Here is a 12,421-nt window from a genome sequence, read left to right as displayed (position 1 = left end):
AAAAGCTGTCATTGTCCAGCGCCTGATTAAGGACTCTTGAGGAAAGGTCCTCTCTCCAGCATACTTATCTGAACAATACAGTTGTATATATGCCAACACTTCCACCGGCATTAAGACGACTGCAATAGGTTTCGGACAAATTACCTCAAGCACCAGTGACAAGGCAGCTGGTACAGGCCTGGTTACAGCACAAAGGACGGACAGGAGTTTCTCATGAGAGCCAGAACACGGCTGCTCACTTTCAGGACCCTAGGAAGAGAGTCCACTAGTAAAGTTCCTAAGTTAACTGTTTCAAATTAGGATAATTTGAATTTTTCCCTTGAAATGTACTTTAACCTTCTCCTTCTGGTCTTCTTGAGGTGAAAACGATGTTTTCTTTAGGGCAAAGTGCAAAACATCCGCTACCAAGTCACCCTGGTGAGCCCCCCTACCTGCCTGGCAGGTGCGGGGCCGAGGGTCCCCAACGGAGGAGCCACTGCAGGGACTCGTCTTACTGACGGAATGCTTCCAAAGCAAGCACATCGTTAGCACTAACTGAAGTTAAACCACCCCAAAAGGACAAAGTCTATATAAAACTTTCTCCCTTCAACAATTTTTTTTGGCAGGGCACAACACAAATTTCACTTCACTGTTAGAAACAAGCTAAAACGGGGTTTTTGGGGGGTTTTGGTTGGCTTGTTTTTTGTTTGCTTGTTTTTTGTTTGCTTGTTTTTTTTAAACTAAATTGCTGTGAAGCTGTACCACAAAACACCTGACCAGAAAATTCAGTAAAAAGCACTATGACAGTAAAGTATGAGAACACACGTGTAACAAATTTCATTATTTGCGGATCACAAAACTAACAGAAATGGGCCTCAAATTCGTAAGACATTTGGGAACTACAAACCAAGAAGCCTAGATGTTTCGGATTAATCCACTGCCAACTGCCACGACGCCCCACACTCCTCAAGATAAACAGCCCTTTTCCAAGGCTCCTCCAGCATAGCTGCTACTCCTACCTTTCAATATCTGCTTTTCCTAACACTACTACCACCCCTCTTGGAAGGGGGCGGAGGGTAAAGCCACTATTTTAATTGAGTTTTATCTTAATACATGTACAGAATTGATTACACTGGAAAAATAAAACATACATTCAGTAGACATATACTTTTTTCTTTCACAGGGAAGAACCAGAAGAATCATAATGTCACTTTATTAGATTTGACCAATCTAGTTTCCCGTTTCAGGAATTCGAACTACCTACTTGTGGATCACAGGCAAAGTAATTTAAGAATGAAAAGGCCTCTTGGAATGTAACATTTTTCTTTGCTTTCATACCTTCTACGCTGACAACAGGCTACCATTATTTTGACGTCAAATCTTCTTGTACCCCTTCACATACAAAATTCTAAACCGCTGCAATACAAGAGAGAGAAAGTCCAAAGATTCATTTTGCATTTAAAAATAAAGCTATCCGCCCAGACAAACAATGAAGCATCACAGAAGATCATAAGGGAACGAGAGCAACTTTATCTACCAGCGCAAGTGACAGTAATTTTCAAAAGACAACAGCTCAGGGGTGAAAGTTTAAATTTAGGCAGCAAGAGGTCTTCCAACTCTCCGCCTGGGAGCCAAGTGAAGTGTTTTGTTTAAGTCCGAGTGCTTTACTTTGCCAAATATCTACTGACGTCCTTGTGAAAATGTTAAGAGACCAGAGATGATGGGAACAAAACAACAATATGTAAAAAAATCTGGGAAGCGTGCTACATCCAGAGTGCGCACGTGCACACACGTCTCATCCAGTTAGGAAACTTGTAGGTTCAGTTTTTTAAAAACCCAGGTGAACAGAACTAACTCTGCTCAGTTGAAAATGGGATCCTTCACATTATACAACAGCCTTCCATCAGATATCATGTAGTTGTGAATTATGTTTTGGTATCATGAAGGCTGCAAGGGGAACTAATATATACCTACAAATATCTGAAGGGTGGGTGTCAGGAGGACGGGGCCAAGCTCTTTCCAGTAGTGCCCAGCAATGGGACAAGGGGCAACGGGCACAAACTGAAGCAGAGGAAGCTCCAGCTGAACATGAGGAAGAACTTCTTCCCTCTGAGGGTGATGGAGCCCTGGAACAGGCTGCCCAGGGAGGCTGTGGAGTCTCCTTCTCTGGAGATATTCAAGACCCGCCTGGACAAGGTCCTCTACAGCCTACTGTAGGTGACCCTGCTTCGGCAGGACGGTTGGACTAGATGACCCACAGAGGTCCCTTCCAACCCCTACCATTCTGTGATTCTGTGATCATTTTCCTAGGAACACTGGTTGCATTCAAATACAATAAAACATTCAGCTACACAGAATTCAGGTCAATTTTTACCTGCATTGAAATTAATTCCACTGTGAATTTCTGTGACTCAGTCTTGGCACGTTATCAACCCAAAATCAACACACACTCCTACTCTATGCAAGTCACCTACATTTTGTTCAACTTGTGCAACAAAAGGAGACTAAACTGGTAACTCTTAGACAGTATTCCAAGCCAACATCCTAGGCTAATTCATACTCCCTAATTTCTTGTATGAAGTGTTAATCATTAAACCAGTTTTAGATAATAGTCTCAAGTCCACAAGAAGTGATTTTGTAAACTTCAGCCAGCTCTCCACTTTTCTTCTATGTGATATATTAGCACAAAACAAGTATCTGATTGCTTTCTTCCTGTTTTCTTGGCACCTGGAAACTGATGAGAAATTAAGGTTTACTGGTACGAGTAAAAAAAAAAAATCTTACTAATCTCAATAAGAAAAAAAAAAAAAAACAAAAAAAGAGATGACAAAACACACCAGCAGACTCATCTGAGGCATCAATCAACTTACATATTTGAGGTTTTTCCAGAAACTAGTGAGCAGACACATTAAAGGCTATTCACACTTTTCCCTTATTCTCTCAGTCTGTATCAAGGCAATCACAGCCTTATCAATTCTCCACGTATACGCTGTTTATCCTGCTAAATGGTGAGCCAAGCTAGCTTGCACTGAAATCAATGCGAATCGCAGGTACTCACCTGCAGGGCGGGGAGAAGGTGGTGGGACACCAAACTTCCTTTTGTTGCCAAAATAATGCAGTGTCAGATACCAAATCTTGTAACACACATTAAAAATTATAGCCACAGTTAAGCATTATCCTTCCCCCACACATTCAATATGTAACAGAAATGGTATTTTCTTCTCCTAATACTCGAGATAAAACCATTCTATTCTTCCAAGTACTACTACTACTACTTCTTTTAAACCAGCAGCCGACAGATAAGAAGTGTTTTTGTGGGCTGTGCTCTAAAGTCTCTAAGATGCCTATTGGCCCCATATAGATCTAATATTTTAATATTTAAAGGGACCGATTTGCCTGCAATCCAAACATGGCAAGTACCCAATACTACACTGAAAAACGAGGAGCCAAATGCCCAACCTCTATGCTGTACGCTTGCCTCTGTGATGGTTTAGAGTATTATCCTACACTAACATGCAAATTCAAGCCAGGAAAGATCAGATGTTCAGATGAAGGAAATATGTCCTGGTATCCCTGGGGAATCTAGACACCAAAAATATTTCTGACTGTTAATTCAGAGGAACCAATCTGTCAAAACATTTTATGTTAATTTATTATGAACAAAATATTAACTTCAGCTCCTTGACCTTATTCAGAAATACATGTATCACACACACACAACTTGTACACTGGGTGCATGCACCCAGTATACTACAGAGGAGTCTGCAGCATGCCTATCTTTAAGCTGCCCTGCACTTCCTCTTATAAAAGATATTTTGCCTTTTGTCAGTCTTCTCCCTGCCCTTCTCTGACCCTACAAAAACTTCAACAGCTCCCTTGTTTGTAGCAAGTATTTGAAAAGTGAAAAGGATTAAATCCTCCAGGCTAAAGCACCTTTTCTTGATCCCACAAAATATTATTCAGGTTTAAAGGAGCAAAATTGTTCAACATCCCCCACTTAATCTTGTTGTTTTCTTCAGAAATTTGGGGGCAGAATCCCAAAATCACAGCCACCAAGTTTTGCGTTGCTTCATTTGCCATGATGCAGAATGCTTGCGCTCATCTGCATATTCTCATTTGATCAACAGTGGAGACTTAACCACAAAGCACTATTTTCAGTAACAGCAGTAGTAAGATCCAGAACTGCACAGTAGTTAGTAGTTGGGTCTGAGGCAAGCAGATGCATGCAGAGCTGGCAATATGCAGGCAACTATTCAGAAGGTTGGCTTTCTGAGGGCTAAGAATATTCCAGGTGTACAGAGAAGTCATCAGGAGTCAGTTCTGATGCTATGAGGAGCTTTCTCATGATGGTTTGCAGGAGCTCACAACTACCCTCCCTTACCAAAGCAGCTCCTAGCACAAGACAGTTGCAATGAACACACGCCGGCTGCCTTCTTACGAGTTCAGTCTGGCTCCAAAATTGAGCTAAGCTATAGGAATGCCATGCTGGAATGTGCGTCACATACGCAAATGAAAAACTGCTTGCAGTACTTTGCACGATGCATCCTAGAACAGCAGATATTTTTATATCTTAATGGTATGAGAAAAATCATAGGTTCAAAACCATACCCTGCTGCTGACCTGTATATCCAAAACGCTTTTCTCCTTCTCCACTTCCAGTCAATGAACGCTCTGGTTTACATCACAAGGTTATTATTATGTTGAAGTACAAAGAGTTATACTTTCTGTTATCAAATTTCATCTCACTTTTATGACTGTAGCCAATGAAGCTATTTAATTCTTATTACAAGACTACCCAGCCCTCCTCAGTATAAGCAATACCGCTTAATTTTGTGACCATCATGAATTTCATACACGGATACAATTCGTTCTCTTCAATTAGCAGAAAACAGCGGTAAACCAGGACTGGTCCTGCTAGTAAAGTCCATGCTTCCAACACACGCTACCTGCAGTTTACGCATCCTCAGTCTCCCTTTACCCTGCTTCATACATACCACAATTCTTACATTAATCTTTGTCACTTCCACCTCATGTAATAATTTCCAAGGGGGAAAAATGTCAAATTCTTCACCTGATCTAGACAAATTAGGTCCAGAGTATTTCCTTTTCCTAAGAAAATCAGTTATATTGTCAAAAAGATGTATTAGTCTGACACAATCCATCTCTGACAGGACTGAAAAACACTGTATCCTGTTTTCCATTTGCTTTCATCTCCTTAACAGACTTTTTCAACACCCACACCAAGCAAAACACTAGAACAGAAGTCAAATCAAGAGGCTGGTAAAATGCCCAGATGACCTTTTCTACCCCTTTCTGAGCCTAAATGCAACAGCAAAAACCAAATGGCTACTTTAGCACTGCAACACACTGCACTGGGGAGTGCTTTAATTGCCCCTTCCACACAGAGTATCATCAAAGCCTTCGCTGTTTACAAGAGAACTCCACTGCCATCATGCAGCATTAACACTACAGTCAATACCTTCCAACTCCAATGGAAATCAAACAACTTTTACTGCCGTTCCTTTACATAAGCATTCTGTTTCTACATATTAAATTTCAACAGACAGGTATGTATTAGCGGCAGTAACCAAATTTTTTCCTTTGACCAACTTCAAGTGCAGAAATAGCTTTTTGTCACGTTTCCGGACTCAGAGGAAAAAAATGTCATTTTCTAGAGGAAGCAAAAGCTTTGTTAATTCCACCAAAAAATCCTCAACTTAATCTAAAAGCATTATTATTATGCTCACCCACCCAGTTCCTCTCACCACAAATGTGTTTAACAGACTGAACCTTACCTCAGCATATACTTAGAAAAAACAGTTCCTCAACGAACAGTTTGTGACCCAATAAATAATCAATGTACTCTAACAGAACTAATTCTGAAATCAACTGTTTGCCAGTCTCCTTAGAAACTGAATGGTACTTCAGTCTTCCAACTGTTTCTTGTTTAGTCTTTTAACCACAGAGCCTCAGTCCTGCTATGTCACCTACCTCTATTCTTTAACTCCAGAACTGGGCCTTAGAGTAGACCAAGACTTCAACCAAAAACTTCATTACGTGCTGTTTCAGAGATACTATTCATGTGTTAAGAGCGCATCTCTAACAGACAGAAGCATAGCAGGGAAATGCATGAGTTGGCTCCTCACCAAGGAGTTTAAATAGGTCTACACAGAGCTTTGATACCATAATTGAACTAATCTAACTCAGAACGGTTATCTGTAACAAGACTCCTAAGCCTCATACCCGTGATTTTGCTTGCACTTAAGTGTGTGCATATATATAAAAAAAAGAAATATATACATAAAAAAGCATGTAGGGGAAAACTCCCAAGCAAGGTTACATAAATATTCCACTCCCAAAATCCTCAATTTTGTTTTCTCATATGACATCCCCCAACACAAGTTTTAACCCTTATGTAACAGAAATGGAAAACACTCACTTTGAGAGAATATTAAAACTCCATTTGGTTCCTGCCCAGGATTTTCAGTCCCAAACAGGAAACTGATAAAAGAATCACTACCACAGTTTCAAAATTAACTCTCTGTACAGCACCAACCTCTCTCCTCTTTTAGAACTACTGTTCACAGTCATCTTCCTGTTGCTACTACTCTGGGACCAAGTTGCTACGTATTTTCCTTCACAGTGCAACTGTAGAAGAGACAAGGAAGGGACCACCAGTTTTCACAAGCACAGAAACCAAAAGCAGATTCCCCAGGTGCTGGAACCCAATTTGGAACGACTACACAGGACAAAGTACACTGATTGCACATATTCATTTAGAACAATCAAATCTGAAGCTTGCAAAAAGCTCCAGAAGGATTTCAAGATACTGAGCAAACAGGCAATACCACCAAGTGTGAAACTCTAATCGCTACCAATAAGGTAGTGGATGAGTAACAATTACTGCTCAGGAAAGAAGTTTTGGAGTCACTTAACTCCCAAATAACATCAGCTCAGTGTTGAGCAGCATATTAAGAAACACAGAAGTCACTGAGTATTAACTAAGAATACAAGTCATTAGTAAACTGTACTAATCCAGAGAGTTGTCACCACAGATGGACACATTAGAACTAGAAAGAAGTTATGATGAGGATGTTGAGAATCATGCAACAGTTTCAATAAGAAAAACTGAAAGTAGTTCGGGATCCTACAGGGTCAGAAAAGGAAACATCTGACAATCTCAAACAGATCAACAATCCCAGAAGAGATCAATATAGACATTTTACTCACCCTTTTTCATTTCCTCACAAAAGAAACACAGAGCAAAGTTACAGGATCCTTTATAAAGCAAAGCAGAAACACACATGCATTTTTCATAGGGCTCAGAAAAAACATGGAACTCGCTGCCTTTTCATGTTGTGGGTGCCACAAAGGAACCAGGCTTCAACACTGGACAGGCTATTGGCAGCTACTGGAACACACCTAGAAGCAGTCTCCTGTTCAGAAGGTTTTTGAAGAGCTGAGTAGTAGAAAAAGGGAGAGCAGAACAAGGGAAAAAATGCTTAATAACTATACTGCTGTCTATTCTCTAAGCTGCCTCTCTTGACCACTATCAGGTATAGGAGGCTGGATATTTATGGTCGAGCTTCAGCCAGTACAACCACTTCAAAAGAGCAAAACCTGTTTTACGAAATTACAAGAGAAAAAAAGGAAAAATTAAAGATTCTATGTCATTAAAATTGCAACAGCAGAAACTATTCCCTGAAGTAACAACTTCCACAGACTAAGACATCACTTGGCTTAGGCTGCCGGATTTCAGATCCGTAGCATCTACAATCATGTCTGTGACAACAGTGACTTTGATTAAGTACCTTACAATTCCCAAGGAGGGCATGGACAGACAGCCCTGCCTCATCTGCTACTGACAACCCCTTTGCATGCTACATGTTTTTGATACCATGCTAATGTACTGGGGGGAGGGAAGGGGGTGAGGAATGCCTACATACTAAGGAAACAGCACTGAAACACAACAGGAAAAGGTTAGTTTGAATTCTCCCAAGTCTTCAAGGTCCTGGAAAGGTCAGCCTTATCTACTGCTTTCCAAAGGTTTTCACACCTGTATGAAAATTTTACACTGCATTAACAACTCCCAAGCCAGTGGAAATATCAGCCTACCATGGTGATCGACTAACAGAGACTGTTCAATGCAGTTCATATAGCCAGATATTACTTCACCTACCCGTCACGTACACCTACAACTCACGGAATACATTAAAATAAGTGCAGTACTATTAATATACACTGAATAGGCAAGCAGATGCAAGAGCACAGGTACCACTATAAGGTCAGAGTAAATGTCTAGTTTATATTGCTCAGGGAAGCACAGATAACGAGATGTATTTTAAGAACTCTCTGGACCACGATCCTGAAGCCTCCTGAAACATATAGCAGTTAGCTGCAGAAACATCGCTTCCAGTGCTCAGACAGCTGTTACAGCTGAAATCTATGGTATTTTTTAGAACTGTGATTAAGTGTGCAGTTCCTGCTAGTCTCCATGGAGACTGATGTTGGCTCAGCAAAAAGTCACCAAGTGTTTTAAAATAATTTCTGTTCGTTTTGAAATTTCAAAGCACTTAACATCTGATAGGCAAAAATGAGTTAGTTCCCCAATGAAAACTGCAGCAGTAAAAGCAACCAAAAGCACTAGCAAAACTACAAAAAAATATTTTTACAGCTCATTTCACATGCAGCTGGAAATTAAACACCAAAACATACATTAAAAAAAAAAAAGATAAAAGGAATCTCCGAAACCAGAAATCAAGCAGCCAGTTGCACCCTCCTCACATTACGCGTATTTGTGCGCCGGGTACATTATATTTAGCTGCAACAGAATCCTTTTTGGGATGATAAAATACTGTATTCTGTACTTTGGCTTGTATAATTAACTCTTGTCCTTTTTATATAAAGGCTATTCCTCTTGGGAGGTACCTTATCCGACACATCCTTAATTGTCTAGTACCACGACAATAACTACAACAGTCTTTAAGCAACAGTGCATCTTCAAAGCATCTTCTTCCTCTGCCAGTTTTGTTTTCCCTTTATGGAAACATAAGATATTTCACTACAGCAGACAACAGCAAATTCTACCTTGCGTAAAAATTAACTTGAAGAATTTTGGCTTCCCAAATATGCAGATAAACAGCAGCTCCCAACATGCGCAATCATAAAGCTCTTTTAAAAGATTCTCCATAAATATGGTAAGTTTAGTGATAAAAATATTACAGTGCTTACACAGTATCCACAGACAAACAGGCAAATACTGTCTACGGACTCAATTTAGCACTGTATTTTTTTAAACCTTAAACCTGACCATAAACTTATATTGGCACAAAAGGGTTTTTTACACATATACACGTTTTACCAGAAATCTTTAGACAGAGTTTACCTAGAGTAATTCGTACTTCCGCACTGGTAAGGAATCCCAAATAATTTCACCTAATGAACTGACTTCAAAAGCTCTTTGAGATTACATCCTGTAAAAAGCAATAAAAGATTGCCATACAGGGTTGGTTTGTTTTTTTCTATTTTCAAAGAAGAGCTGAGGTTGGTAGGGACCTCTGAAGCTCACCTTGTCCAACCCTCCTGCTCAGGCAGGGCCATCTAGAGTAGGTTTTCCAGGACACCTTCTGAATATATCCAAAGATAGACACTTCACAGATTCTTGAGGCAACCTGTTCCAGTCCTTGGTCACCCTCACAGTAAAAATGTGTTCCCTGACGGATCAGACAGAACCTTCTGGGTTTCACTTGGTGTTCAGTGCCTGTTGTACAGGCATTGACTCCACTTTTTTAAGGTAAACATTCACAGTGCTCTCAGCCTTTCCTCATAAGAGGTGTTCCAGCACCTCCACCATCTTTGTGGCCCTCTGCTAGACTCTCTCCAGTAGCTCCAGTCTCCCTCTTACTGGGTAGCCCAGAACTCAACACAGGATTCCAGATGTGGCCTTAGCAGCACTTACCAATTTCAGATGTCTTCTCATACCAGTACATTTCATTTTTTTCCCCGGAACTTATCACTTCAAGTACAGCTACCTGTGCTTCACTTTATACTGAATATTGCTGCTTACCTTGACATCACGAATTATGATCACGTCACTCGCAAAGGCTACCAACTTCATAAACATTATGGATATTCAGCACTATTTTCCAGTGTTCTAGCTCTTGAGGCATTTACAAACTTAAGCTATACCCCTATGGAGCCTGATTTTTTTACTTTCTTGAGACATATGGAGGAAGAAACTGTAGTGATTTGCTGTTTGAAATAATCTTTTCCATAAATAGCAAACTTACACAACAGTTTCTTAAGCACAGGAGTACACAGCTCCGTTGGACTTCTAGAGCATCTTTGTCTTCATGGAAGATAAAGACGGTTTGTTCCATAAGCACTTAGGATAAATTAAATTAAAATGGTGGCCACACTGGTCAAGAGAAAATTTATTCCATGAAACAATGCATTTTTTCCTGTTTCTTGTATCACTCCACCAAGAATGTATTTTCATTTGAAGTAAAATTAAGTGTGCTGTACACCAAGCAAAACTATATACACCCATTTTGACACAGCTAGAATTTTAATATAATATGATCAGGATTTTGCATTATAACTCTAAAATGTTCTAAACTATAATCACTAAGTAATTTAAAACAAAACTCAATGCTTTTGGTTTTGAACATTATGTAGCACCAAAGCTGACAGAATAGAAGAACTTCTTGTCATTTTAACAATGTTTTTGAGGCAGTTGAGGGAAAGTACTCCCTGTCAGTTACGCTGTTTTCTTATTGCTTAGGTTACTGACCCAACGGGAAACAAGAAGCCAAGACAGAAAAAAAAAAAACAAACCCACACCAAAACTTTCAAAGTTTAAATAATTGTGATTGTTACTTGATTAGTTGTCTTTGTGATAGGAATAATGCTTTTTTCCTTAGCACGAACAAAAGGTGTGAACACAATCTCCTGAAGAAGTTTCACTGAAATAAATGCTCTAGTTCAAGGCACTAAACCCATTATTTTTCACACTTAGAAAAAAAAAAAAACAAACCCTCTGTCTACACACATTTTTATTATTTTTCCCTATATATGACCTTAATTCATAAATACTAAGATAATATATAATAATAATTCAGATTTTAAGTTATGAACAAAAACTTCTCTGTGATGTAGGGGAAGCTTAAGCACCAAGTTTAAAATAATATCACTAAATGCCAATAAAATTGGTCTCCCTGTCTAATGAGATAGATAAAAGAAAGTATCGCCTTACTGGCCTGGAATTGACAGGGATAATGCAGCGAGTTAAAAAGCACCAGTGAGTACATCAGGATGACAAGCTTACCTAAATTGTGTCGCTTTGTCTTTGCGTGCTCGTGAATATGTTTCTTTGTAAAACAGCCAAAGAAGACACAGTAGAGGCAAGAGTGGAGTCTGTTCAGGTGGGCACCACACATATGACAAATGCACGACTTTGCCTGAAATAGACAAACAGACACACAATATGAGCGACCGAAACGTATCTCCGAGTCCAGGTAAATGGGTGGAGATCTAACTGCCAGCTTTCCCTTTCCCTCGGTCCCTTTTCAACACTGCAGATCAGAGGAAACAGTTCTGCCCCCATGTGACAAAACCACCAATCAGAAATACGAACAGAGAAAACTCTTCCATTTGTCCAACACTTTTCCAAGTCCTGATAGGGAGCAGGTCTCATCTAAGAGCAGATGACAGTCTCAGCCTGTAGTTCAATGAACACTTCAAGCAGGGATAAGCAGGCACTGCTGCTAATACACACAATCCCACCATTCCCCCACTCCACCTCGGCATCTCCGTTCCCATACAAACCATGTACCAGCAGAACGACCTGCACAGCCATGTGCAACCCAGGAGAAAGATGTGTGTGAAACAAACCTGCCACTCCCCCCCAGATTAACCTCTATCAGCTCCTCCATCCAGCTCACTACGAGCCACGCAAACATTCACTGCTGGTGTAAAACCTTTGGGCATTATGGCTAGCGCAGCACGGGTTTAACATTACAGCAGCACAGACAACGACTACCAGTGGAGCGAGGTCTCGAGTTGAAGCTACACTAAAACTAACTGTCTGTCAGGTTAGTAAATTCGGAGATAAGGGGAGATGGAGTAGACTCAGATGAACATCAGAGCTCAGGGAAAGCAGATGCCTAGCAGGGAGATAAAAGGAGTGAAGAAGTAGGAGTTTTGGGTGGTGGGACCACAGCACGAACGCCGCTGTTTCACAGCACCAATCTCCTTGATCCACTCAAAAGCTGCACTGTAACTTGAACATTGCGATGTTTGTGAGTATATGGTATCTCATTTCTCTGCTAGGAGAGTCTGCCAGATTCATTCATCAGATTTCTTTGTATCAGCCCACAAAATAGTGGCACAACATCAAATTCACACCAGTCAAAGACTTACAGAAGTCACTTTTTGCCACACT

The 12,421-nt window shown here is 40.3% G+C and overlaps 1 protein-coding gene across 5 annotated transcripts in view; it reads right to left on the bottom strand.

Annotated features, from left to right (window-relative positions):
* Positions 1-12,421, bottom strand: part of USP22 (ubiquitin specific peptidase 22) — a 113,554-nt gene that overhangs the window by 60,791 nt on the left and 40,342 nt on the right. For 4 of the 5 annotated variants that reach the window (XM_075436396.1, XM_075436397.1, XM_075436399.1 and 1 more), the window contains exon 2: positions 11,306-11,438. The exons of the other annotated variant lie outside the window; for it this stretch is intronic. In XM_075436396.1, the coding sequence (XP_075292511.1) occupies positions 11,306-11,438 (133 nt within the window). The remainder of the gene's footprint in view (positions 1-11,305; positions 11,439-12,421) is intronic. 5 annotated transcript variants of the gene reach the window in all.

The sequence above is a fragment of the Opisthocomus hoazin genome, chromosome 15 (assembly GCF_030867145.1).
Source record: "Opisthocomus hoazin isolate bOpiHoa1 chromosome 15, bOpiHoa1.hap1, whole genome shotgun sequence".
In the NCBI taxonomy this organism is placed as follows: Eukaryota; Metazoa; Chordata; class Aves; order Opisthocomiformes; family Opisthocomidae; genus Opisthocomus; species Opisthocomus hoazin.
This window is presented reverse-complemented; position numbering and strand designations above follow the sequence as displayed.